A 27,736-nucleotide genomic window follows, 5' to 3' on the forward strand; every position below is an offset into this window, starting at 1 on the left:
AATCCTAAATAATGTTGAATTAGGGTAGCCTAGTAATTCTTAAAGTTGCAGCATTTAAAAGTCCATCAGTAGCTTAATCCTCAGAGCTGGGGTTTTTCCCTTTGTCACTTGGCACATTCTCAAGTTGAAGTCTGTAGGTACCGACTTAGCCCTTCATGGCTTGTGCCTGTCCAAGGAAAATGAACAGGGAATCATAGAGTTGGAAGGTACCTCCAGGGTCTTCTAGCCTAACCTCCTGCACAATGCAGAAACTCCCAACTACCTGCCCACCCACAGTGACCCCAATTTCATACCCAAGTGATCCCACCACCACCAAAAATCTCCAGAATCTAGCCTGGCCTGGGGGAAATTCACCTACCATCCCACAGTGTCAATCAGCAATGCTTATGCAAGGAAGGGCCATGAAAGAGTCTGTCCTCAAGGTATCATGGCCCCAAGTCATTTAGTGCCTTAAAAAATGAATGCTTTGAACTGTACCCGGAAACAGACCGGCAGCAGTACAGGGGCAATGCAGTTATTGTCTTTAAAAAGAGTGGAATACAATTAGATTATTTTAAACCATGTGCACTATTTATTGCCAATTGAATTTAGATTCATATTAATCAGTATTAAGGATGGTGGAGAAGTAATTTAGGGATCTTTTTACAGCAATGAAGAGATGAGGACTTCATACCCACTCCTGCCCCAGTTTCTCATGCCACTTAGGTAAAATTATGTTGCCCCCTGCTGGACCCTGTGCCTAAATATTGCAGTGTTCATGTTGGGTTGGAACTGCCAACACATTATGCTTGTAGTGGCAGATCCTAACTCTTTTCTCCAGAAACCCACCAAGATCTCTGACTTAAATCCTGTACCTCTGTTCTATGACTTAAATCCTGTACCTCTTAAATCTCTGACTTAAATCCTGTACCTCTGTTCTATGAGCACTTCTCCTCAGGCATTGCAGAAACAGTCCCCCCCCCCCGCCATCCCCCCCCCAAATCTGTGGAGCATGCTTTCTGCCACACTGGGCACTTCTTCTTCCCCAGTGTTTTTTCAATGAGCCCCAAGTACTACAGCACAAGAGGAAGAGGGCTCTGCAGCAGAGGGCAGCCTCAGCAGCATATGGGGACAAGTGTGTCAAGCAAAAGCATGGGATTGATACTACAGCTGAGTGTCAGAGGAGGATCATAGAGCAATGCCAGAGGCCCAAAGGGACTTCAGTAAGGAGAGCAGACTCTGTACAACCTATCTTCTGCTGACAAAAGAGATACCAGCTGTTACCAGAGGCCATTTGACTTTAAGCTTTGTTTCTATGCACCATTAAATACAACAGACATAAAAAATAACATCCGACAAGAGATGTTCTTTACAAGATTTATTGCCTGAAAACAGTTCATATATCTTACAACAGCCACTGTTTAACTGCCTTGTTTATCCAGCAAAAGAATTACAGCAGAGTGAGGTTCCCACTAGTGCAATAAATAGGAGTAATTGCACCTGTTTCCTTGATTATTATTATTATTATTATTATTTGATTTCTATACTACCCTTCCAATGGACAGGCTCATCCAGCTCCTTCCATATTCCAAGGTGTTTTGTTAACAAGGTCTTGTGATCACCAGTGTTGATTTATAGGGAGCCACCAGGAAGAAGAAAATGCAGGCATTCCATGAGACACAAGTGCCTTCTTCTGCCACTAACCTCTTCCACTTGTTTGTGAGTTTTGAGCAATGTTTTTTAAGCCAACTAATAAGAGAGGATGGCTTCCAAAGAAAGTAAAAGCTTCAAATCACATTGCAAAATCTTTTCATAAAGTCCTTTTAATTTTATTCCAGAGTCTGTCACCCAAGAGTGCATGGAAGAGAAATCTTTCTTCTGCCGAATCAGGTAAGGCAAATTTTAGCTGCCAGTTGAAAGGGCTGGAGACACTTTGTTTGAATCTTTATGTTCATTGGTTGGCAATTTGATTAAATTCAGGAAGCTTATCCAGAGGATGAATCTAACTTTATGATTTGATAACTGACTAATAAAAAAGACTACTGAGTAACTTCACAAGTAATAATTGTTAGTTTCCAATGAGGCCCAAGTGCGTGTTCCTAGGAACAGCTCAGTACTGGCAACTGTGACCAGCAGAGGCACTCTGGGGTCTTTCCCAGGACTTTCTGTCTGATCTCCTTTAACAGGAATTGCCAGGAATAGAAACTAGAAACATCTCCATAGAACTCATGTGCTCTTGCCAATAAGCTATAGCCCCTTCTTTTGCAAAGGAGCCCCTTGGTCTCATGGAATGCCACCCTAAAGAGACTCCTAACATTGATCAATAACTTTCCAGGAATCATTGCACTCCTGCATGAGAAGGGGAACTGAAAATCTCCCATATGTGCACAGAAAACTCCTTGTAGATCTTTTAATTTTTTGTGTTTTCTTTTCAGCATTGTCTGAAAATGCTTGTTCAAAATTTAGTAACGAAGTTGTCTTGCCTTTTAATTTCTAGTGCAGGGAAAGAACATGAAAATGAGATCTGCCACCACCCATTTCGTATGACTCCATATCTTATCAAAGTGCAAAATGCAAAGAATTCAGAAGATCAGCTTTGTTGTGTATTGCTAGCAGAAAAGGTGCATTCTGGCTATGAAGGTACTAACAGCAGTTATCCTGGGTTATTACAGAAAAGGGTTGGCATTTTACTAAAACGTATCCATTGAGAAAGCTACTTGTGATATAATATTTAGGTCTTCCCATGAACTCTCTCATCTGGATACCAGTCTGTCAAAACAGAATTCTTCTAATGAAAAATCCAGCTCAGTGCTTATACTTCCTTGAAGTGAGAGCTATTAGTTACATGCTTACTAACGATTTCAGTGGGATATTAATGTGATGGATTTGTTTAAAGTAGTTTAATTTTCATTTGCCAGTGGCCTACTCCTTATTGACTGTTTCAAATTACAGCTGATGTGTATAATTATTACAGATCCAGAGCAGTAGCTGCATAGCTGATGTCTGTTATCACAAAGTGAATGGGTGGAAGGGAGTAAATGGATCACTGTGGGTAGAATAATCTGTCTGGCTCTCTGGCTTCTCTATATGTATTCAGCTTCTAAATAGGTCCTCTGTTTCTACTAAACTGTGTCTACTTTCTCTTTCAGCACCCAGAATCCCTCCTAATAAAAGAATATTTACAACCACTCATACGCCAAGTTGTTTGTTCCAGGATGTAGATGAAAGGTGAAGCGACATAAACTACTGTATGAAATTACTTTTGACAAAAAACAGTAGTGACTAAACTATTCGACACAAAATTTCTGTGTGTGCATCTGTGGGCAATGGGAGCAGCCACCCCAGGAATCACTCTGACAGGGAGTCCCGACTGCTCAGTTTGGGGCCCTGGGCTGGAGCCCCCAGCTCGGCAGTCCCTCACATCCATTTCCTCAAAGGCTTAGGCAGCTGCCTTCTGGTGGCAGTAGCAGCTCCCCCTCACCTCACATGGAGTGAGGGCTGCCTCATGACTGGACTCCAGTGGCAATGGTCCTGGGCCCCAATGTGTATTCTTGCCCAGGGCCTCAGAATCACTAAGATCACCTCTGAGCCACATGTGCATGCACGGCGACTCATGAACACAAACTCTTAGATACACCCAGAATTAATCATGATCTAGTGCCGTGTTCAGAGCAGTCCCTCTGCCAGCCCTCTCCTCCCTCTATCATTCCATTCCTTGTCATCAGTTGGCCATGCCCACTATTAGAGCCACTAATGATCCTTTGATATTGGAGCAGTTTCGTCTGCAGCAAGAGAAGATGCAAGAAGCTATGTAAAAAGGCTAATAGGCAGTCAATAAGGTTTCTGGATTTGCACTAGCTTGTCTTTTGTTGGGAGTGAAAAGTGGCCGCTGAGTTAGATTTAGTAAGAATCTCTAAACAAGCTATTGTGAGCCACAAGGGTGCTTTGTATCTCAACACTCTTATGTATTTACATTCTTGCTTGTGTGCATGGACTATGGGGACCTGGTTGGATACTCTTCTGTAAGTGTGGGCAGGAACTGCTCAGAAGATTAGGGAAGCCTGTCCGTAATGGGATCTTCCTTTACTTCCTGCAGTAGCTGTCACTGAGAGCATGAAGATGCCAAGGGGAAGAGTGAGTTCAGAGCTTAGACTTCCCAAGCCACCACGGCAGGTTCAAATGCAAGAATGGCAGAAATTACACTAAAGATACTGATTCAAATAGGTGCAAGAAATCAGGCATATAATTAATAGCGGAAGTCTCTAAATTTCTGGAATATTTGGCAGGAGCCAGTAGAGAGGACCAATGTATGAAAAGGACCTTTTCTTCAACAAGGAATGCAGATCAGATCAAGCAGAAAGCAAGAGGAGAGAATACAGTGGGGATTTGTTGCAAACTGAAGAGCTGGAAATGGGCCATACATGAGGTCTCCTGAAGCAACTAGGCATGGCTATATTGTGCTAGTAATGGCAATGCTCAAGCATAAGCAATGAGATGTTTTAGGAAGTTAGCAAACGGTGTATGAATGCATGTTTATTTATATATATATATATATATGCCTATTTTTAACTGCCTGTTATGTGATGAAAGTCCTTTTCTTTTTTTCTCTATAAGAGCGGTGCCTCTTTTGGGATACTTACCTCAAGACTTAATTGGGACTCCTGTCTTAATGCATCTCCATCCAAGTGACAGACCTTTAATGCTAGCAATTCACAAGAAAAGTAGGTTCTTCTAATTTTGGGATAGTGTGTTTTATGAGAGTTCGGTGGCGAGTAGATGAATAAGGCAAAACAATGAAGAATTAGCATTTTCTGCCTTCAAGCACTCTGTCAAATTAGACAACATCATCTTAATAAGTAATGTGCCTTCTTCCTGTCTGCCGCTGTTATGACTCAAATCATAACAGATTATGCTAAAATTGAGGTGTCATTAATGGACCTCACTCAAGCCCATTCCGCATGGCAGCAGTCACAGTGGGCTGTTGCCAGTGCATTGCTGTGCAGCTACATGCACCACAGCAGTCTGTGCCCACACAGGGGGACACATTTCAACGCTGGATCTGCTCTAGCGCTGAAACGTGTCCCCCTGGGAAACAAAGCAGTGGCGGATTAGTTCCACTGTGTGGGGGGTGATTTTGCATGAGGGTGGGATTGCGTTCCATGCAGTCCCACCTTCCTTCAGAATGAAAATGAGTGTCTCAGTGTACCATGTGGCACAGCAAAGCACCACAAAACTGACTTGGGCATTCTTTGCCCCCTCTTGGTCACCATAGGGCAGGGAGGAGCCAGGCCTTCCCTGTTGGCCCCCACAGCAGCTAAGGGAATGCAGATTCTCCTGTGTTCCCTTAGCCTGGGGCAACTGAGGGCCTGATCTACGGCAGGCCCAGGAGGAGGCCTGCCCAGTGGCTGCATCATGTACAAGTGGAGATTTGGCCAACTTCCATATGACCGCCCTCTCGGCCTTTTCAGCTCTAAATGTTGGGCGTTGGATTTGAGTGACGTGACTGAGTCTGCAAACTACATTGGCTGGATAGCGTAGTAGTCCAGAAGAAATGGACTCACTAGTTACCAGTTAACCTACATGGTCATTCAAGTCCTAGTCCTTGAAGTATTCCTCAACCCATTCTTGTTCCTGGACCTTCAGCAAATAACAGTAACTGACAAGGCCTGTGCAATCTCATTCAGTGAGAAACTTTTAGTATCCTTCTTCTGGTATACGTGTAGCAGCTATCGTTCTTGGCTCATTATGAACTTACCTTATTCTTCATTTGGTACTACCTTTAAAGCATGTTCAGATGCTTCAGGTAGTGTTGAAGATGATTTAGGCATGGGAAGCAAATAGATCATTGGAGACACATTGCACAAATGGTCAGCCCCAGCTTTCAGTCATGTTCTATACAAGATGAATAGTGTTGGCCTTACCCCTCTTTTACACTCTTTGCACTCTGCTTTTTAGTTTTTTTGCTTTAAGTCAACAGGTACATTCAGTCTTCATGACTATATGTATTACATAATATCTCCCAAAGATTACTTTTTGAGGAAAGATAACCCCAGGACCTATTTTGCCATTCATATAGGGCAAGTAATGGATCCTTGGGTGAGCACTTTTACATCCCATCTTTGTTTTAGCAGACAGATACACTCCATCCCTGTGAGACCTGTAGAACCAAAACAACCCAGTGGCTTTTTAATACCAAAGGATGTGCTGCATTGGTACCACAAGTCTCTCTCATTATGTACATCCTTTGTGTGGGCTCATCACAGCACTGTTAGGCCTGTTGTGACTGAGCAATAATATCAGGGCTCTGTCAGCCTCACCTACCTCACAGGGTGTCTGTTGTGGGGAGAGGAAAGGGAAGATTATTATAAGCTGCCTTGAGACTCCTGGTGGAGAAAAGCGGCATATAAAAACCAACTGTTCTTCTGATGTTTTCTAAGAGTGAAGCACAGCCTATTAAGATGATTTCACCAAACCTCAATATTGAACTGATCACAGCTTGTATGGCTCACCATCAGGAAAATATCTAATAGTAGTTAACTAGCTATGGGATATTAGTAGACTCCATTAACAAGCTCAGCTACAGTATTTCCTTTCAATTGGTCCAATTCTGTGTTTGGAAATCACTAAACCAATGCTCATATTTTTTAAAGAGCAATTGTATAATACTGTTGAAGTCAACATTTCTGTATCCCTATTGTGTGGTTTTTCATCACTGCATCTAAAGATTTTCTGCAATCATTCCTTACAGTTAAAACTTGCATCACATTTTTGTTACAGTACTTCAGTGTGGTGGACAACCATTTGATTATTCACCAATCAGGTTCTGCACTAGAAATGGAGAATATGTAACTCTGGATACTAGCTGGTCCAGTTTCATCAATCCATGGAGTCGAAAGGTTTCTTTTATAATTGGAAGACACAAAGTTAGAACGTAAGTAAATGAAAAACATTTGTACTAGTGGGGGTGGGGGAAAAGCATCTGTGTGCATGAAATGACATGGGCAAACTGAATTTCACACATTTCTGAGTACTGCACCCTTACTGGGAATGCTTATTTCCCACATATTCCTTTCTCTTCCAAGAATTAGTCTGCACATTGCAGTACCCCTATAGGGGCCACTCCAAGCCACACCTGTGGCAGCTTCTTCATACAGTGTCATTTTAATGTGTACTGCCACTTGTGATGTGGAGGATCTCCAGCTAACCACAGCTATAGAAGGTCCACATTGGAAGCAGCACTGCACATTATGACCACTGTGTGGAGTTGGTGTTCCAGCAACCCCTGCAATGGAGCAATAATATCTCAGTGAACTTGTATGTAATCTTAAGTGGGCACACACACTGTTGTTACTTTGTGTTATGTCTTGAGGGATCGGACACCCCATTTATTCATACAGTCTATTATTAGAGAGTCTTGATTGCATTGTAAGGCCATTTTACAGTGTCTCAACTCTTTCTTGTGCATAATTAGATACCTTGTGGCTACGTTTAGGATAGTGCTGATGTTTTAGCCTCTGTATATTTAGTGCTGATAATTATGGAGACTTTTGCGAAACTTTTGGAAGACGCAAAATTCAAAAGTAAGTAAATGTCACGTTCTTACATTTGCATTTCCAAACAGATCTTCTTGTTGGGAAAGGGAGTACAAAAATAGTAATTCAAATTGCTCTTTTAAAGTGTGGTGCTTTTAACAAGAAATTTATAAGTGCTGCAGATCTTTCCAATCTTGTCGAGAGTTACTTCAGAATGAAGAATTCATATTTGGAGTGAGTAAGCCTGAATATTTTATCAGTTCAGAAGTTTGTAGATGCACTAGAGGAAAGGGACTGACATTGCTGAAGTTAATATACTTGTCATATAGCAAGTATTATTTGATAACTTTTACAGAGGGCCGTTGAATGAAGATGTGTTTGCACCTCATTGCACAGAGGAGAAAATCCCACACCCTAGCATTCAAGAAATCACAGAGCAAATACATCGGCTACTATTGCAGGTATGCTTGCTTAAACAAGGGGAGAAACGTTTTGAATTTACACAGAACCTATGGAGTCTGAAGTGGAAGGAAGACACAATTGAAATATCTATAAGCATAAATCATTTAGGACCATTTTCTCCAGGCGAACTGATCTCTGACACCTAGAGATCAGTTGCAATCTCAGAAGATCTGTGGCCACCACCTGGAGATTGGCAGGTGTTAGGACAAAACATCGCAAGAGATGTAGGCTTCTTCTTTCTGCTACTTGAGCTTACTAGAAGAGCTTACAGAAAGACAGAAGAAAACCTGTAGGAGTGTTCCTAGGCTTCCTTTATTATTTTTCAGGAGGATTTAAATTACATTCTGCTTTTCTTACATGAGAGATTTTGCACAACAAAAATAGAGTCCAATTGCACCTTTAAGATCAGCAAAGATTTATTCAAGGTGTGAGCTTTCACGTGCATGCACTCTTCCTCAGAGATTTTAACCATTTTTTAAATGTCTGTGGAGAACTATGCCCCATTAAGCATATCTTGTGTACTGAAAACTCAAAGTATACTAAATCTGCATGGCACTCCTTGAGGTCTGTGGAATTATGTCAGCCCAAACCAGAACAAACAGGGTTTTATGGCTCAATGTTTACCCAATACATGTTGTGGAATGTGAAGCTGCTAATACTTGCGTGAAGGGACACTAGAACCAACTGCTTCTAGTTTCAAGGGTACGACCACATAAATATATCCAGCTACCAATCAGTTGCTACTCTCCCCTTCATAGTGGATGGAGACAACCCAATATAAAGTATTACTCGATGACGTGGATGAACTCAATTAGTTGGTCCTTGTTTTAAGACTGCAACACTTTGATCTCCCAGGTTGATAGGGATGGGGGGATGCAGGAAAGAATTATACCTTTCAGCATTTTCCAATAGTCTTCTGGATTTCCTGGGAAGGATGAGCATGGAGGGTGCTGTGCTCCACTGGATCAGGGGCTGTATCACGGAAGGGGAGTTTTGCTTGGTTCCAAGGCCATTCGAGATGTGGTGACATCAGTATGTTTAATAGACAAGGCTGTGTTTCTCTATGAGTAGGTGCTCTGAGTTTGTAATGGGATGGATTGAGGCTAATAAACTAAACCTGTAAGTGATGACAGTACTGATGGTGGTTTTAACTTGACCATGGAAGCACTGTATTTAACCTTCCTGGATGGGCTTGCACTCCCCTTTGAGTTGTAGCCTGTGCATTCTTACAACTTCAGCTGCTCAAATTGCAGCCTCTTTTACTATTTGTTAGTAATATCCTGTTTTCATTTTTTGCAATACTTTATACATGGGTCTTCCTTTAATGAGGCCAGAACCATGGCTTTAAAAATAATGAAGTAAATATGCACAGACTACAGATGGCCCAGAATATAGTGAGTAGCTGCTACCTCACTATAATATTACTCATATATGAAAAGATCTCTGTTGATTCCCAGTTTGTATCCAAACAGAGTTCAGGTTTCTTGATTTATAAAGGTTTAAATGCATCAATCTGAAAATTCATTTTTCTACATGAACATGCCTGCCAGCTGAAATTGTAATTCCTGGATCTTTCTGAAATGTCCCTACTCTCTGGGTGACTTCTCAAGAGAGGCCCTGTCCTGTAGTTGTCCTCTAGTCTAATTATCGAACTACCACAAGGGAGATCTCTTGGCACCTTCTTCACTAGCCTAGGCAATTATTGATTCTTGCTAGCAGGGTTTTTTTTTTCTGGACTCCATTATTAAACGTAGACATATAACTTTGTTATTATTACACTTAGCCTGTACATAACAGCGGTTCTAGTGGCTATGGAAGCTTGGGCAGCAATGGATCACATGAACACCTAATGAGTGTGGCTTCATCCAGTGACAGCAATGGAAACAACAATGAAGATGGCCAGAAGATACCAAAGCCTGTAAGTCCATCTAAATCAGGGATGTCAAACATACAGCCTGTGGGCCAAAATCAGCCCATCCAAGGCTCTTATCCAGCTTACGAGCAATTGATTACTGCCAGATGAAAGAGGCTGTGCATTATTTTCCTATATACTGCCCCAAAGCTAATGCATAATGGGCCGTGGAAATAGGAGGGTGGGCATCAACGAGATGCTGCAAGGAAATACTGTAAGAGTGTTAATTTCTTAAGCATGTTTGTTTTGAGTTTTAAAAAATCATTAGGTTTGTCTACATTCTTTGTAAATGTTATATCTCTGGTACCCGGCATTACATTTTGTGGCACACCTGGTCCAGCACCAAAAAGTGATATTTATGTCAGATCTGGCCTGACACCTCTGATTTAAACAGAAAGATACTTGGCCCCAATCCAAAATTCTGTGGGGGTTGGGTTCATTCTGCTGTCACTTGTCTGTGCATTTGATACAGAGTCCCCTCTCAGCACGAGAGACTGTCCAATGCAAGGAGCTGTCATCAGGAAGAAAGCATTCATCCTTGTCACCAGCCCATAACTAAAAAAGATTTTCACATCTGTTTCCACCTGCTGTGAAAATGTCCCCAGTGATTTCTTTAACAGAAGTGTTAATGTAGTAAGCAACTATAACATGTCTCCTAACTATCTCCTCAACAAGCACTGCCTGTATACGGTGCTCAGCTTATGAGGGTTTTACAGTGAATTTTCAAATTTGTCTTCAATTTAGAACGTTTCTCAAGATACTTATAAGAATCGAACTATGGCCAAAGATAAAGGAGGACACATCTTTGTCAATTCCAGATCAAAGCTTGAATGTCAGAAAACATCTTATAGAGGTAGGGTGGTTCACTTAATTTTTTGAGAAGTTAACCGCGACTGCATATTTCAGGTTTCGCACATACAATGTTTAATCAAGTCCATTTTACCTAGTATGGCAGTGTGCAGGCAAATGCACACAATCTAGAACACTTTGCACAGCTTCCTATAGACTGGGATCTTTCCACATGGTGCAAACTCCTTGATTCCAGAATGTTATTGCAGTTTGGCCAAAGAAGGATCCATTTGTAACTCTCCCTTTGATGTTTCTGTTCTTATTTTATTCAGAAAATTCTAGTGACTGTTGTAGTTACATGAAAAGTGCCACCCAGTCAGCTGAAAATGATGCTGTTGGAATTGCTTGTCAAAACAGCATGGCTACAGAAGAACTGGATTGGGCAGAGCAGCCTGTGTATTCATATCAGCAGATCAGTTGTTTAGATAGTGTTATCCGGTGAGCAGCAATTTATTGTTACCAAATCATTGGCAATGTATAACTGATTACTATTCTTAATGGTAATTTTTCTTAAATGTTATTTTTGAAAAAAAAATGGTTCTCATTGTAGGTATTTGGAAAGTTGCAGTGCACCTGATACAGTGAAGAGCAAGTCTCTGCCTGCATCAAATGCTGATTCACTGGATTCGGATATACACAGAAAGAAAGCAAATGATAACACTAAAATATCTACAGGTATTTCTGGACTTCTTTTTTCCTTTTTTCATAGAAGGAAAACTAGGTCCAGATAACTCAAGCAAGTAGCCGGGGTTAATTTTTCTCTTTGTTTTTAATTATGAATTCCAATTATATTATCATATAGTTTGCTTGAATAAAATACAATAATTACATACCTTCCAAATGAGTAACAACATCAGTCAAAATTCTTATTTATCCTTTTGCCTCTAAAAACCTTTGAAGAGCTGTTTCTTTATACAAACAAAATAGATTCTTAATTTTAGGAGCCAATTTTCTGAAGTGGAAATAATCTGTTTGAGAATACCATTATGGTATTTGGATCTGGGATTTTTCAGAAATCCCATTTTTTTCAGATCCCATAGACCCAAGGAGGAAAATACTCATTTATAAAAAGCCATCTTGACACTGGAGCTGGCTGCGGCTTGATTTAAACCCTGCCACAGGAGAAGATGGCCCCAGGATCTGTGGGCAGAATGGAGGTCTTTCCCCGCTGCATGAAGGCCTGGCTGGGAGCTCTCCATTCCCACTGCCCCAGCTGATCCTGAGCTGGCTCCGAGCTCCAAGGGGAGCCAGCTCCAGCCAAGGAGGCAGAGAGTTCTCAGCTCCCTCTGCCCCAACTGACCTTTGATATATCCAAATATACCCAAAATAAAAGCTGGAAAAAATTGCTTTATGCAGGCTCAGCTTTATGTAACTGATCAGATTCTCTGATCTGTATTCAGCTTAAAGAATACCCCCAAATACCAGTAAGGTGTTTTGTTTTGTTTTTTAGTATTTTTTCAACCAGGTTTATGCTGAATGCACACCCCTATTAAACACCCTAGAATTTCCCACAGATGCGTGGTCCTTGAGAGGCTGGATGGAGTATACCACTGGAGTATACCCTCAGGACTTCTAGTTCTAGCCCAAGGTGATGGGATGATCAAACATCTGGGACTTTCCCACATGTGAGATGATTGCTGCAGACCCGATGCAGACCCCTCACCGTGACCCAGGGTGATGTGGGATGATCAAACACAGGAGGTAGTCTTTGCAGACCAGATGGAATATGCCTCTTCAAGGCACTCTGGCCTTTTCTTTAGTCTTCCAAGCAAGGGTGATTGAGAGCCCAGGACTTCTCCCCTAAGTCAACTGAATGGAGTGCACCTCTCCAGGGCACCCTGGACCTTGTTCTAATCCTTGTATTAGGGCGATTGAGCGCCCAGGAATTTCCCACAATCAAAGTGTTCTTCAAAGACTGGGTGGAGTGTACTGCCTAACTGTGGCCAGTGGCATATGCCCTGTAGATCCCTGAGCTGGAATGGGGCAGGTATTACATGTTCCTTTGGTTGTGATGGTAAAACCAGGCAAGCTAAACTACCTGCTTCCTGTGGCACTTAAGCATTGACTGGGAAACACTGTGCAGGGTGAGCTTTTGCATGACCCAGAGGGGAGTCCCCTAAAGAGGGTCCCCTGGGGGTGTTGCATGGGAAAACCAACCTCAGGATTAGCAACACCCCTCCCCCCAATGAGGGTGATGGCTAGGAATAGCAGTTCCTGATCTCATACCAGTCCTCTGCCCTTAGTTACCCCAACTGTCAGGTTGGGCTGTCAGCTACAGCCATTGTCCCCAGCTCCTCCTGTGGCAAAACCTGAGGAATCTGTAATCAGTAAAGCTGTGGCCTGATTCCTCCCAGCATGGCATGTCTGTGTTATCCTTCTTCCCCCTTCTGCACTTCCATGAGCTGGTCACCACTCCAGGCATTAGAGGAGCTACATGCCTGACACTGAAAGCCCTCCCGTTCTAGCCATTGCAACACATTTGGGAAAGTGTCATTCAGATGCTGTGTTATCCTCTGGCTTGCGTTTGCAGTAGTTCTGCTGCTTGTAAATAGAAATACTAGTAGTATAAATGTGTATAGTGCATCCTGACTTTCATTAGGCTCCCTGAGCCTTCGGGGAGGGCTGATGAAAATGAGATAAATGCAAAAATAAAATGAGATAAATGCAAAAATAAATAAATAAATAAAATTAAGCATTGAAAAAGGCACAGACATTACTATACATGAAATTTAAATATAGAAGCCACAGCAAAATAAGTTAAATTGGGTACCATACTGCAAAGAATGAATTTTATCAAGCTGTAATATTATCAGAAAACTTATGGTTTGTCACGTTTGTGGGCAGCATTGAATAGGCGGCTAAGGCACTGGGAAATACATTGACAGTATTGGGGCATTCTCATCCTGGCCCCCATTTCCTAACTCTATGAGGTTAAAGGAGTGGCAAAGCTTGTGTTTTCAGAGGATCCTGATGATAGGTGAGAGGAACTGTGAGAACAGAGAAATGAGTGGCAAACTGCAAAATAAGTGTGGCAGAATGGAAAAGAAACCCTAGTAAGAATAACCATTGTGCCATTAAACCTGGAAGATTTATGTCACTGGATATTGTTTTTTGTCTGAAAACCTTACATTGATCCTGCTGTTCTTTCCTGTGTGGGGGTTGTTGTTGTTTTCTAAGTCAATATGTTGTCTAAATCTTGCTTAGGTCCTTCACTGTTGGAAACACCGGACAAATCGAACGCTTCTCCTGTGGTTAGTGCTCACTTAACCTCTTTGACTTTGCCTGGCAAACCAGAAAGTGTTGTATCTTTCACCAGTCAATGCAGCTACAGCAGCACCCTCGTTCACGTGGGAGACAAAAAGCCACAACCTGAATTAGGTACTTGCCACTTTTATTGTGAATGGAATACTGCTTTACAGTTTCTACAAGGCACTTGTAACTTTATCCTCAAGAATTGCAGTGTATTCTTCCTAATGAAAATGAGATAAACTAAGGCCATGATGTAGGGGGATAAAGCTCTTATCAGCTGGAATTTGATTTGAGATATTTGTCCTACAGTTTTTTTTTTCTCAATCGTTTTAGAAATAATCGAAGATAGTCAGAATGGAACAGAACCCACTGACAATCAACCTGTGGCCATCCAGTCCGGCACTACGTCAAAAACCCAGGAAAAAGAAACTTTTAAGAAACTAGGGCTTACAAAGGAAGTCCTTGCAGTGCACACACAAAAAGAAGAGCAGAGTTTTCTGACTAAATGTAAAGAAATCAAGAGATTCCATATTTTTCAGTACCATTGTAATTACTACTTTCAAGAAAGACCCAGAGGACATCCTCGTGAACGTGGTAAGGCTCTTGCGACTTCATTATACTTTCCATTAATCACTGAATGTGTCTTATATCAGTTGTTTTAAATTGGTCTTGGCACAATTTCTTAAAGCGTTTATAACCTTCCTATCCTCTTGGTTCAAGGCAGCTCACAGTGATAGTTAAAACACCCCCATCTAATCTAAAACCAAAGATAAAAGGGCAAGGCTCAAATCCTTTCCCCCTCTCCCCTTCAAAGATGTCTGCCAGTCAGACCCCCTTAAAAGCCCTGGCAAACAGCCAGGCCTTGCAACACCTCCTGAAGATCTCTAAGGAAGGCCCTTCCCTCACCTCTTCAGGGAACTACTTCCATTGAGCTGGGTCCCATTGGGGAAGGCCTGGGCTCTGGTCAATGCCAGAAGGGATATCCCAAATGGTGGGACAGATGATAGATGGCTATCTGATTATCCTAGTTGGCAAGCACATGGGGACATAAGGAAGCAGAAGGTGCTTTGAATATGGGGGTCCTAGAACATGAAGTGCTTTAAAAGCCATAACTGGCACCTTGAAAACAGGCAGACAACCTGTTTCAAAATGGGCCACATATGTCCCTGAAAGCTAGAGTGCACAAGCATTCCCAAGTTGTTAACCTGCTACTAAAAAGCCCCTGTTACTCCATCTAGGACAACTGGATCCAGTCCCTCTAAATATCAGCCAACATTACCTCTGTCTTTTCCAGACTGAACTTCAGTTTCATAAGCTTTAGCCACCTGATCACTGCCTTGGGTTAGACCCAAGATCTGGAGGCTTGGATAATGAAACACAGAGTTCATCTGCATGTTTGTGACTCTAGACAATCTCTTTGAACAGCATCATGTATATATTAAAGAGCATATAAGAGAGAACAGAACCCTGTGGCACCCCACAAGAAAAATTCCACCTACTTAATTCTGTACATCCAGTGGAAACTCTGGGTTCAGTCTGACAGAAAAGAGTGAAACCAGTGAAGGACTATGCCCTTAATATCAACTCTAAGTTCAAGTTGGCGAATAAGAATGGAGCAGTCAACTGTATCAAAGGCTGCTGAAAGATTGCTCCCTGTGCTTTCCTCTAAAGAATGGTAATTTTGCTATGCTTGGTTCAATTATATATCAAACCAAAACTCTAAACACCTAGTGATATACTGTTCTGTCTTCTAGAATTCCAATACCTGAAAATTATCAGCAAGATTAATGAGGGTTAGGCTTTCAATTTACCTGTCTGGGGTGGAAAACTACCAGCTCCCTGGGAAACTGAAGAGCAGGAGGAAAAAAAAGCCCCCCACACAGTGATTCTCTAGCAATTTTCCCTCTATGGTAAAGACCATAGAAACTAGGATACTTATGTCTAGTACCATGACTTGGGGGATTAGAGGGGTTCCTAAGAGTTCCGAACATACATTAGGTGGCCATTCTAAGTTAATTTTAGTCACTAAATGGAGACAAGGGTTTTTATTTTGTGGGTGTGTTAATTTCTAACAATCATTCAGAACTCCAAAAAGCTGTGCAAAAGAAACCTTTCCTCTGAATTTGCTCCTGAGCCCGGTTTTTGTGTGAAATCAAGGAAATTCTGTGCAGCTAAAGGAGTGCTGACGCAAAATTTTAGGTCACTGCAGAAACAACTTAAGTCTGTTTATTTGAAGAGTGGAGTCACTGAATATTTTCTTCACTCTTTAGGTATTCATGTACTGCGGCATGGCTCTGGAATTGATCAGTCTTGGAAGAAAAATGGAAAGAATAGGAGATCAAGGTCAAAATCCAAACGACTGAAGCCACACAAATCTTCAGACAGCACAACTTCTGGTACCAAGCCCCCCCACCAGTTTCCTCTGCTTGGCCCCAATAGTACAGCCAGGTCTCCATCAGATGCCTCCCAAGCAAGCTATCCAGCCATGCCTTTTCCTGCAGTTTTGCCTGCATATCCACTTCCAGTTTTTCCAGCTACAGGGTCTTTGCCACCAGGCCCTGAAGCTACTCTGTCTGCTTTCAGTGAATTGCAGGATTCCGGAAGTCTGTGTCCTTTGCCATTAACACAGTTTTCTGCCCCTCTAATGACTCCACTGGTAGCAGTTGTTCTCCCCAACTATGTCTATCCTCAAGTGAACAGTGGTGTTACTCAGACACTTTATCCTGATCAGCCAAGTTTTCCTACTCAGCATTCTTTCCCTTCCCAAGCAATGTTTACAGCACAGCCTCCTTTCACGGCCTCAAATACATTTCCTCCACCGATGTCATTTCCAGCACAGCCATTCCATTATAATCCATCAGCAGAGAGTGAAAAGACCCCTGTCATAGAATCCCAAAATGAACCATCCCGTTCCTGCACTCCACAGTCTCTTGGCCCACAAGATCGGACCTCTCCACCATTGTTTCAGTCACGATGTAGTTCACCTCTACAACTGAACCTTCTGCAGGAAGAAATGCCCAAAACAACTGAAAGTGGAACTGCTGGTGCACTGGGAAACCAAGGAACTTTAATGGATGAAGGGACCAATAGCAAACCCCTACATTCAGATGATTATAACAGAAAAGCATCTTCTTGTGTAAGCATTCTCTGCAGTTTCCAGAAAAGAATATGCTGAAGTATTTTGGTGAGGGGGAAAATTAATGTAATGAATTGGGGGGGGGGGTTAATTTTGCTTTCTACATGTAATAATTAACCAAAGGGTGCCAATACCAGATGCTATATCCACATCGTCTTTGCAAATACAATTCTAAAGCTGCTAGCTTGCTAACATTTCCATTTGTTAATACCTGGAAATCTGAAACAACAAAGAGTCCAGTTTCTTCTGCCTGGTTGCCTGTCAACAATGGTTATTCGGTCCAGACTCTGAAGGTAATGGCTGTTTAGAACCTTGATCTGCCCTAGGGGGTGGTTCTTATATATAAAACAAACATTGCTAGCCGAATGTCTGGTAGCCAAGGCACCCTTTTTCTTAATTAAAACTGGAAGCACTATTAACTATTATACTCTGAAAGGTGTACTTTGTGAGAGTGCAAAATAAGAACTACCTACCCCTACATTTCTGTGCAACTAGTGTTTTCTTAATCCTAATTAAAAGGGGCCTGCAACCAGGCAGAAGTGACATAGTTGTCCATCTAGTCCAGCAACCAATTTCATACAATGGTTGACCAGTAATCCTGCAGGGCCAACAAACAGCATGGAGGCCAAGGCTTTCCTGTAATGGTACTCCCTGATGCTGATATTCAAGGTTTAGTGCCCATGTATATATTCCCTTTACTCACCATGCCTTGTAGTCACTGATGAGCCCACCTTCCATAAATATGTCTAAATCCCTTTAAAATCCATCTATGCTTGTGGCCATCACATCCATTGGCAGTGAATTCCACAATTAAATTACTTGATGAGTCAATTATTTCATGAATCTGTTGCCTATAAACTCTGGTATGACATTATGGGAGAGGAAAATTTCTTTGTTCCTATTTTCCTTTCATTTCATGCATAATTTTATCATTTATCACCTACAACTGAGGCTGTTTAAATTTTCTCCGTCACTGTACCAGGAGTGACTGAAACCTCAGATCAGCTCCCATGCTGAGACAAGGCAGACCGATCTAGCACCATTGAAACTTTAGAAGGAAGTTAGACCAAGCCATGCAATCATGCAGAGATGTATCTGGGAGCTGTCTCCATGAATGAGAGTTTTAGATGCACTGGAGTCTAATCTCATCTTAATTTAATTTTTCCTTTCTGTGGCATTCTGTTGTCTTTGAATGCAGTTGAATGCAGTTAGGAATTTTAGTCCATATTTGGTAGCAGGGTACAGGTGTAGTCTAACCTGGTATCCATACCCAAATGTGAACTATAACCCAAGATTCCACCATAGAAACATACCAGTGCTAACAGACAATAAAAGTTGCTAACATTATATCATTTTTGTAGACTTCTTGACCTGTAGCTTAGAAAATGGAGGGACTGTAACATGTTTTTGAAAAACAAAACATATATAATGGAGACAGAAATACCAGGTTTTAGAATATTACTTTGTCCATAATGCTTTAGATCAGTTAGTGATAATTTCATCGTGTGCAGCATTGTCCTGCTACTTCCCACCCCACCAAACAAATGCTTGCGCTTAGTATTTTTTGTAAAGTTAAATCCATTCAGGACGAGCCAATGTTCTTTAAAATAAATTGTCTTCCTTGAACTTTTGACTGACAGTTGCTTGGTTTTAGTTCTTGGTTTGTTTGTGTTTTGTCCCTTTTAACAAGGCTGGGTCTCCTATGGATGCTCAAAACAGTGATGCCTTTTCGGTGTCCAGCGAACTACTTGATATTTTACTTCAGGAAGACGCGTATTCAGGAACCGGATCTGCTTCATCTGGAAGTGGTGTTTCTGCAGCTGCGGAATCTTTGGGCTCTGGGTCAAATGGAAGTGGCATGTCAGGCTGTGGAACTGGTAATGTCATCAGGGCAGCTGAAAATACAGCTTTTTTATTGGGAAGCGTGCTCTCCGTGAGTTGAATGATGTATTCTGTTGTTGTTTCTGAAGGGGACAGTGAGACAAGTCATACAACCAAATATTTTGGGAGCACCGAATCCTCAGAAAACAATCATAAAATAAAAGGTGCAGACGTGGAAGAAAGTGAACGCTTCATTAAATATGTCCTCCAGGATCCCATCTGGCTTCTGATGGCAAATGCAGATGATGCTGTCATGATGACCTACCAGATCCCATCCCGGTAATTAAAGAGCTTCTTGCTTCACTATCCAAAAGTACATATAGTCTAACTAGACAGTGGAAACTACCATTTCAAATAGACATTGCCAAGTTTCAATAGCAACGTGAACTTGAGTATAGACTGGAATGGCCTTAGAATATGGCTGAAAGTAACATGATGCAGCAACCTTGGCCGAAACTTAAGTCAGCTTGGTTCTAGAGTAAGAGACATGCTGGGAACTTTATACAATGGGTTGGATCCAGCACAAAATTTCTGATTGTGCTAAAGCATTTGCACAAAACAAAAAAGGCCACAGTAGCCTCATGCGCTAACTCAGACTCATTGAATGAATCCTCACTTGCTTTTCTACTTGTGCAAGTCTTGTGCAACCCATTTCTAGGCGCTGTAATATATATGGAGGAAAGTGCTAGGCGTTGTGGAGCAAAGTTAAATTAATGTATGTTTTTGCTTGTATCATTGGATCCAAGCATTTGTCCTGAGTGCTATCATGGGGCAGGGAGAGTGGGTTCTGAATATAACACATCCTGAGTACCTATTCCTTAGATACAACATTTGGGCATAAATGAGGGGGAAGATATTAATCCTTTATATTTGGATGCCCCAGTGTCACTGTTCCAGGATTGCAAGGAGGAGAATCAGCTGCTAATTGATGTAGCTGATGGATATGGCAACCAGGCAGTACTGTGTCTGCCTACCAATGAAGACTGAGCTGATAGCTTTCTGTGCACCATACTTGTACCAGTCATGACTCCGCAAAGGATTTTTATTCTCCTATAAACAGAGCATGCCTGTATTTCCCAGACCATAGTCAGTATTTTGCAACTGAGAGACTTAAGTTTACAGAGTTTCTGTGGCCTCATCTAGACATAGGCCAAAAGCCAAAAGTTGACACATTCCTACTATCTGGTTCTTAACTATTGTCCTGGGTCCCTTGGGGCTTTGTTAAGGCTTTCTTCTGAGGCTCTGCTTAGTACATAGTACTTGTATTCCATCTGAGGTGAGGCAGATGCCTTCTCTGTTTTGGAACATAGTCTGTAGAAAGTTCCCCCCCCCCTTGTTCCCCATTTTGAGTCAGTACCAACTTGCCATTGAACTTTGTTAGCTCACATTAGTCCTGCAGTTACACAGCCTGCTGCCAAATTCTGGTCTACCCTCTCAGATATTGATGTGGCGATCTCACAATTCTACGGGAGGCATCATTTTCTTTTATCAGTCATTATTCTATTGGTAATTTTATTGTGCGGCTCAAGAACTCCAGTTGAAGGGATTTATTGTTAATAAAAGGAAAGAAAATGCTAGCTCTCAATTCTCCACCTGGTGCCAAACTCAATAACTCTTTCAGCATCAGAGGAAAACTTAGCTAGTTTTTCCAGGTATTTAAATCGCTTGGGGACTCTTGTCACTCATTAATTTAATCCTTTACTTGGTTTTTGGTTTTATGCTGCTCTTGGGATATTTTATGTCAAGACACGCTTTTCTTTATTTTTTTACAATGCTTACTCTTTTCTGCATAGAACAGCAGACTCCACTGTACTGTTTTTATGCCTCTATAGTGCTTTTTAAAAAATGCTGCTTCTATTGTTCTGCTTGTTTTTACTATGTTTTACTGGAAACTACTTCCATGCAGTTTTCGTGTGTGTATATAAATTTTTAAAAATATGGTGATGGAGCATCCTTTTGCTTTGGCCAAAGGAGCTTTGAGTCTGTGCTTCTGGTGAGACACTGAAGTGCATAGAATTGAGGTTCTGATCATCATTAGTGAGTTAGTATACTAATCTGAATTAATCTGATAGTCAGAGAACAAAGACCACAACTTGCATAATACATTTTGAGGGTTTTTTCAGAGTGCTAATATTTCAAAGCCAAAATCTGTGTGTAAAGGATCCCTTTATAAAGGATCCCAATGATGCATTTTTAGGAACATAAGAATTTCCACTTATGGACCATGATTTTTTTAACCTGCTTTGGCAGTCCAAAATGACTCAAAATCCTGTACTTGGAGGAGAGCAATCCAAGAATAAGATTTTGGGAACCACAGGAGGGAAACAGGAAGATCACACTCTGTAAGAAAGAGTGATCTTTAAGTAGCAGCTAGAGAGATACTTTACATGGATGCTTTAGGCTGATCTTGCATGGAGCAGAGGGGTTGGACTATAGATGGACTATATGACCGCTTCCAACTCTTTGGATCCTATAAGGTGAAATCCTTGTGCCCAGAGAAACCTTATTTGGAATACAAGCCTGCATTTTTGACTATTTGAACATCTGAAAGTTAATTGCCAATGTATTGTTATCCTCTAGAAATTTGGAAACCGTTTTAGAAGAAGACAAACTGAAACTCAAACAAATGCAGAAGTTCCAGCCAAAGTTTACTGAGGCACAAAAGAAAGAACTACTTGAAGTGCATCCATGGATTCAGAAGGGTGGACTTCCAGCAGCGGTTTCTAATTTGGTATGTTTGAAGAATACTTTTTCCCCTCTCGATATGAAAACAATAATTGATGTTTGAGGTTTATGTTAGTGTGATAGAACTTGAGCAGCTTTGCCATTTACCACATCCAGTATCTCATTATTCCACTACAGGAAAGTCTTGTATATCTCAGTCACATGTACCTGCCAATCCAAAGTGCATGCATTAAAGCATTTCTAGGAACATAGAGCATGTTGCTGAAATTACGACTGCAGCAGCTTACTTTTTTCTTTTTTCTTTCCTCAGGACTGTGTTTATTGTGAAGAAAACATTAAAAGCAAATCTTTTATGCAAGATGAAGAAGAAATCCATGAAATGGAGCTTAATGAAATGAATGAGGCCAATGGAGAAAATAGTTTGGCTTCACTGAGCCAAGTCAACAGTGAAAATGTTTAATCTGCTAAAACACACTGCAAAAGCTGCTGCTGTTTAATTTCTGCAGTGCATCATAAGATCTTAAAGGTTTTAAAGCTTGTTTCTTGTGAAATGAATCTCATTTTATATAAAAACAAATGGATTTTTTTTGTTCTAGAAAAAGGTCATTTGTGATTAACCTCTTTTAATTAGGGGGATTCCTTTCCCTCTCTAGTCATCACATCTAAAAATGTACACTTTTTTTTTAAAGCATCGAATTTTGAAATATCTGTGGTATGTAGAGGTCATGAGTTGGATACAGTAAATTTTCTCACTCGATCTCACCCAGTTCTCTTATTGCAGCCTCCGTCCCACATGGTTTTAATCCTGGCAGGTCCCATTATAGCCTTTAGTTATCAGAGGGAGACCCCCACCCCGCCTTTTCATGAATGGAAAAGCTGGTTGGATCCAACTCCTGACTGGATATGGTAAGGAATGTTTAAAATACTCTGCTATCCTACAGTTTCCTTTCCACAAACTATCTTTGCATTATTTGGAAATTGTTTAGACAGATTAGTGAATAAAATCCAGTATTTCACAATAGTTTCATTATATAATTTTGTTCAGTCACACCTGTGTTCCAATTTACTGATGTTATAAACAATTCAGTTAAGTTCACCTTTTCACAACCAATAGCAAAATATCTGTTAAATTAAAAAAAAAAATTGCATACCTGAATTATCCCTGAAAGCATTTTTTCTCCAAATATTTTCCAAATATTAGAAAACGGTACATAATTTTTTACTCCACTGGGCCAGATTGTCTCTTGGTTTTTAACTGCCTTCTTTACCCTCTTCAGATCAGTCAACTTATTTCTTCCTTCTAGATCAGAGACTTTCTCCCCACCAAATCTCTGATTATTTTGTCTATATTATAGTTGTCTATGTGATTTGCACAGCTGCCTCTGTGATGTGGAAAAATGGTAAAATATGTATTATAGAGTTCAGCTGTAGTTGTAATTGAAGGCTTATCCTGCAATTACATCTAACAGGGTAGCTTTACATCTACTCAGTTTACTTAGGGAAATTTTTGAAGCCTGTTTTAATTGGTCCTAACAATTAACTTCCAAAGATATTGGTAAGATTGTTGGTGATTGATGTAACACTATTGTAGAGAGAACCTTGCTTGTAGTTGAATAGAATAGAAGATAATTTCCCAAGTTAGTTGCTGCACTAAAAAGTAGTGCTTAGTTTATAGATATTGTTTGGAACATAGACAAAACTTCTTGTTCCATGTAGTTTAATAGCAAAGCCTAAGGATTGCTGTACAGGATCAGACCTGTTGAGGCAGATATAGAGTCTGACAATTGAGCAGAGTAAAAATGATCAAGGGTAAGAATACAGTAATTCATTCCTGTTTCTCATCTCAAATCTTTCCACTAATTGGAAGCTTTATAGCAGGATTACCAACAGATAGGAAAATATTCCCTACTCCTTTAATAGAGCCTTAATGTGTTGAAATGTGCCACTAAAACTATGATAACCCCATCCATTTCCCTCCCTCAGAGGAAAGATTTTCCCTCTGTTTCTTACCCTTAAGTGACTGAGCCACCGTATTTATCTGTTTTCTTCTTTCCTGAAGAATGCTGGCTGTTTCACCCTGTCACGGTATAATATTTTGGCTGAGGGAAGGAATGGGAGCCCCCTTTAACTTTTCTATGCCATAAATAGCACTCGAGAAGTCTTTGAATTCCAAATCAATAAAATATTTTATTCAACTTTGTAAAGAAAGGTCAGGTGAAATAAGGGGTAAAATTTCTCAATATAGATAAGTAGAAGGAGGTAAAATCAGTACATGCACAGATTACAGTTCAGGCCAATGAGAGTTTTTAAAGCTGTTCACAGTAACTTAAAACATTTGTTGAGAGGCTTTTATTCCAGTACCAAAACCCCTTCTCTTGAAACACCAGAACTCATCTTTAGTACTTAACTGACTATTAAGGTTTCTAACCACACCAGATTAGGGATCTCTTCATTCTTCAGAGCTAATTCCCAGTTTGACTGGGTATGGCATTTTCTTGTCTTACTAGAAGACCCTTTCCTTGGCACAAATGGGAATCTCTGCCAACTTCCCAAACTCCCTTGCCAACTTTCCCCAGTTATGTTGTCTGTGTTAAACTGCTCTCACTCAGCACTGAATTCCAAAACTGTCAGTACTCAAATTTTCTCAGCTAGGGCTGAATTCAGACTGAATTCTCCTCAGCATCCAGTTCATAAGTCTTTCTTTTCTCAGTTGATGCTCACCAATTAGAGCTCTTGGAACAGCCTGCCACTAAGGCTCTCTGGCTATGTGAAGAACTAATCCTTCACAGTCATATATCTGTTTACATAGCACTTCTAAGCCTTTACAAGTGCAGTCTTGTCACAAAAGCATTCCATGGCATAAATAACATCCCATTAAGCCTCTTAATAGAGACATTTTTCTCCAGGTCTGTTGGCAACCCTCATGTACAAACACCATCAATGTGTGTCTGTAACCCATAAACAGTTGGTTAATCATGCATTAATCTAAGCCAATAATCTGCACGTATTAATTGTGGGGTTATAGAACAAGCACTTCCTGTTCTTCAGCTTCTCTTGTTTTTTGATGTGCTCACTTTTGTTCCATTGAAGCATTATTTCCTCACCTTCTATGTATCCTTATTCTACACCCTTCTCACAGATCATCAGCTGAAATGTTTTCTTTTTTTAAAAAATCAAACTTGCTTATATTTAAGTATAAACTCTGATTTAGGTCTTATTCGGTGTCTTTTGAATATTTGTATATACTGAAGCTATATTGGCATACTATGTATATTTAAAAACGTAAACAGATTTTTTAAGTTATTCTACCACGGTCATTTTATCTACCAGGAAATTTTATCTAACTCACAGGTTGACCTTGATTCCACAATCATGTATATACAGGCTTTATTTGTTCTACTTCACTTGTTTGGAAATTTGCAGTGTTAAAAACAAAGGTCACAATACAGAGAACAATGCAAATAGCTCAGCAGTCATCCAGGCCCTGGGTGGATGCTTTTTCAAAATTGCCTATCTACTATGCTGCATGGCCAGACGCTTTGAATTCTCTGGAGAATTCTGAAAGCAGTTTTGTGAACTGGTATATAGAGATGCTTACATAAAAAAAGTCAGAAGGTCTCATCAGACCTGTGCAAAATCATCTCTGCGGTTCACAGAACTGTGACCAATACTGTCTTGAGTTTTGACTTGTTGGTATATGCTATTGTAGATCTCTTTGGTATGTTTTGTATATGTGTGTGCTCACCTTAATGACAACCTAATTTAGCAAGGGAGGGGAAGGTATTAAAAATCTTTACCAAACGTCTTCATTAAAATGTCTGTTTAAAGCAGCAATAAGCAGCCTCCAATGTGCATGCTGAACAGTGGCACGCCCAAAACATTTTGCACAGCATTTAGAGCTGGTTCTCCACCCAAACAACCTGAGGCACTGGCACTGCCAGTGGAGCTTGGCTTGCTCCCAGTGTTTCTGGTCAAGTACAGCCCTGGTCTCTCCTGTCTGCCTTTCCCACATGCACATTTTTATCTGCCAGCATACCCAGCATCTTTACAGGGAGATGTGTATGTTTGCCACAGGCCCCAAAAGGTTACCTTTCCCTGGTTTAATTTTTTTTTCTATTTTCAGGATGATCCTTAAATGCTGTCCTATATATTTTTTTTAATTGCAAGGTTCCATTTGTTATAGACATGGTTTTGAAACTATCTTCAAGGTTGTGGTACTGTGTATTAGCTTCTGTCAAAATTGAGAAGACTGTTGACATTGTGTTTCCCATTTCAAACAGTGTTTTCTGTATCCTCTGCAATATCTTGTATTTTGTCCCTTGTGACTAATTTTTATTACTTGCTTTTTAGAAAATTGATAAATAAAGCAAATTTATTTTTAGCGGTGTTCTATTTATACTTGTTAGATTAAATTGTTTTCTAGTGAATTCAGAAATATATTTGAGACAAAGGATTATTTTGATTCCTGTTTTTAACATCGTTTTCTTGTCTCTGAATTGTACTTGTATAGCCCAGTCTCTACTATCCTTTCTTTGTCTGGTCTTAGCAGTATACTGAATTATCTGTGTATTCATTTGTACTACATTAATTAAGAAAAGACAATCCTAGGATAGGAGGGTGCAATCAATTTATTTCTTCAATTTCCTAATTTTCATTATTGTCCATAAATCCCACTTTGAATATGAAAACAAATGTGAGCAGATGTCCATGCTGTCATCTTTGTCCTGTCTATTGCACCAATAGCATACATTCCCAGGCTCTTGTGATTGGTTGCGCTAAAAGCTCAAATACTGTGTGAAGAACTGTGAAGGGTTAACGCCTCACAGAGCCAGGGAGCCTTGAGTGACAGGCTGCTCAACAGAATTTGATTGGTTAGACATCAGTTGAACAGCAAGACTTGAGAACTGACTGCTGAAGAGAACTTAGCCCATGTTGGAAAGTTGAACTCTGACTGAAAACAGTTTCATACTGACTAGGGACTGGGAAGGTTAGCAAGGAGGAGAGGGTGGATCAGTGAAGAAAAAGGGATAGATCCTTTTGTTTATTTTTTTAGTGTTCTAAAGCAGTGGTCCCCAACCTGCGGGCCGCGGCCCGGCACCGGGCCGTGAAGGCCATGGCGCCGGGCCGCAGCTCCCTCTCCCCGCCCCGCCCCCCCCTGCAGTAAAAAACTTCCCAGGCCGCAAGCTTGCGGCCCGGGAAGCTACTTACTGCGGGAGGGCGGGGAGAGGGAATCAGGGCCGGGCTGCGCCCGCGCGGCCCGATCCGCAGGCGCGGCTCGCGGGTACGGCCAGGCGCGGCTCGATCCGCAGGCGCGGGCAGAAGCGTGGGCGTGGTCCCCGCGGGCGTGGCCCGATGCCCTGCCGGTCCCCAGCCTAATAAAGGTTGGGGACCACTGTTCTAAAGCCTCTCATTCCATTTTCAGAAGTGGACATTCTCGTGGCGATCTTGCCTCTTCCTGGGGGTTCCTCAGCTGAACCAGCATCAAAATCCAGTTAGGTGACAGGGTGGGACTGCCATATAGCTTCAGATGGGAAGGAGATGACTCAGCCAAAAGGAACAGAAAAATGGAGGGGGAATTCCGTGTCTGAGTGTGGGAACAAAGCTAGGTCATCATAGCTCTCTATAAGGCCTTCCATTTATCCTGACTTTCCCTCAATTCTACAGCCTTTTTATTAGGCTTCCTAGCTTATTTAGCTCTCCTTCTCTCAGTTCTTTCTCAGCCCAGTACCTACACTGTCCCTGATTCTGCCTCTAATATCGCTTTTGACTGTCTTCTCTCCTGGTCCCTTCCTCTAGCATTTCCTTAGATCCTGTGTTCTGCTTCCAGCTCTCCTGGTCCTTCCATCCAAATAACCTAGGACTTTCCTAACATTACTCTGATGGTACCTTTACAAATTTGTGGAGATGAGGGCAGGATTCAGTACTAGAATTGCAGCAAACCACTTGCCTATTCTGCAGAGAGGCATGATTTGGCCTCTCAGCTTATATTTAACTACAATATCTGGATCTCTCCACTGTGTGGAAGTGTACCTAGTCTCCAGCTTTGCATTC

At 41.2% G+C, this 27,736-nt stretch overlaps 1 protein-coding gene across 7 annotated transcripts in view; it reads left to right on the plus strand.

Annotated features, from left to right (window-relative positions):
• The window catches only part of PER2 (period circadian regulator 2), a 46,973-nt gene extending 20,907 nt beyond the window's left edge, over positions 1-26,066 (plus strand). For all 7 annotated transcript variants that reach the window (XM_077348968.1, XM_077348963.1, XM_077348966.1 and 4 more), the window contains 17 exons: positions 1,818-1,869; positions 2,477-2,619; positions 3,129-3,207; positions 4,594-4,700; positions 6,757-6,910; positions 7,867-7,972; positions 9,757-9,891; positions 10,630-10,738; positions 11,007-11,172; positions 11,285-11,409; positions 13,939-14,112; positions 14,317-14,577; positions 16,254-17,119; positions 18,810-18,996; positions 19,090-19,279; positions 21,581-21,731; positions 21,996-26,066. In XM_077348968.1, coding sequence (XP_077205083.1) covers positions 1,818-1,869; positions 2,477-2,619; positions 3,129-3,207; positions 4,594-4,700; positions 6,757-6,910; positions 7,867-7,972; positions 9,757-9,891; positions 10,630-10,738; positions 11,007-11,172; positions 11,285-11,409; positions 13,939-14,112; positions 14,317-14,577; positions 16,254-17,119; positions 18,810-18,996; positions 19,090-19,279; positions 21,581-21,731; positions 21,996-22,145 — 3,155 coding nt within the window. In that variant the 3' untranslated portion in view covers positions 22,146-26,066. The remainder of the gene's footprint in view (positions 1-1,817; positions 1,870-2,476; positions 2,620-3,128; positions 3,208-4,593; positions 4,701-6,756; positions 6,911-7,866; positions 7,973-9,756; positions 9,892-10,629; positions 10,739-11,006; positions 11,173-11,284; positions 11,410-13,938; positions 14,113-14,316; positions 14,578-16,253; positions 17,120-18,809; positions 18,997-19,089; positions 19,280-21,580; positions 21,732-21,995) is intronic.
• Positions 26,067-27,736: the final 1,670 nt, after the last annotated feature.

This window comes from Paroedura picta, chromosome 8, assembly GCF_049243985.1.
Source record: "Paroedura picta isolate Pp20150507F chromosome 8, Ppicta_v3.0, whole genome shotgun sequence".
In the NCBI taxonomy this organism is placed as follows: Eukaryota; Metazoa; Chordata; class Lepidosauria; order Squamata; family Gekkonidae; genus Paroedura; species Paroedura picta.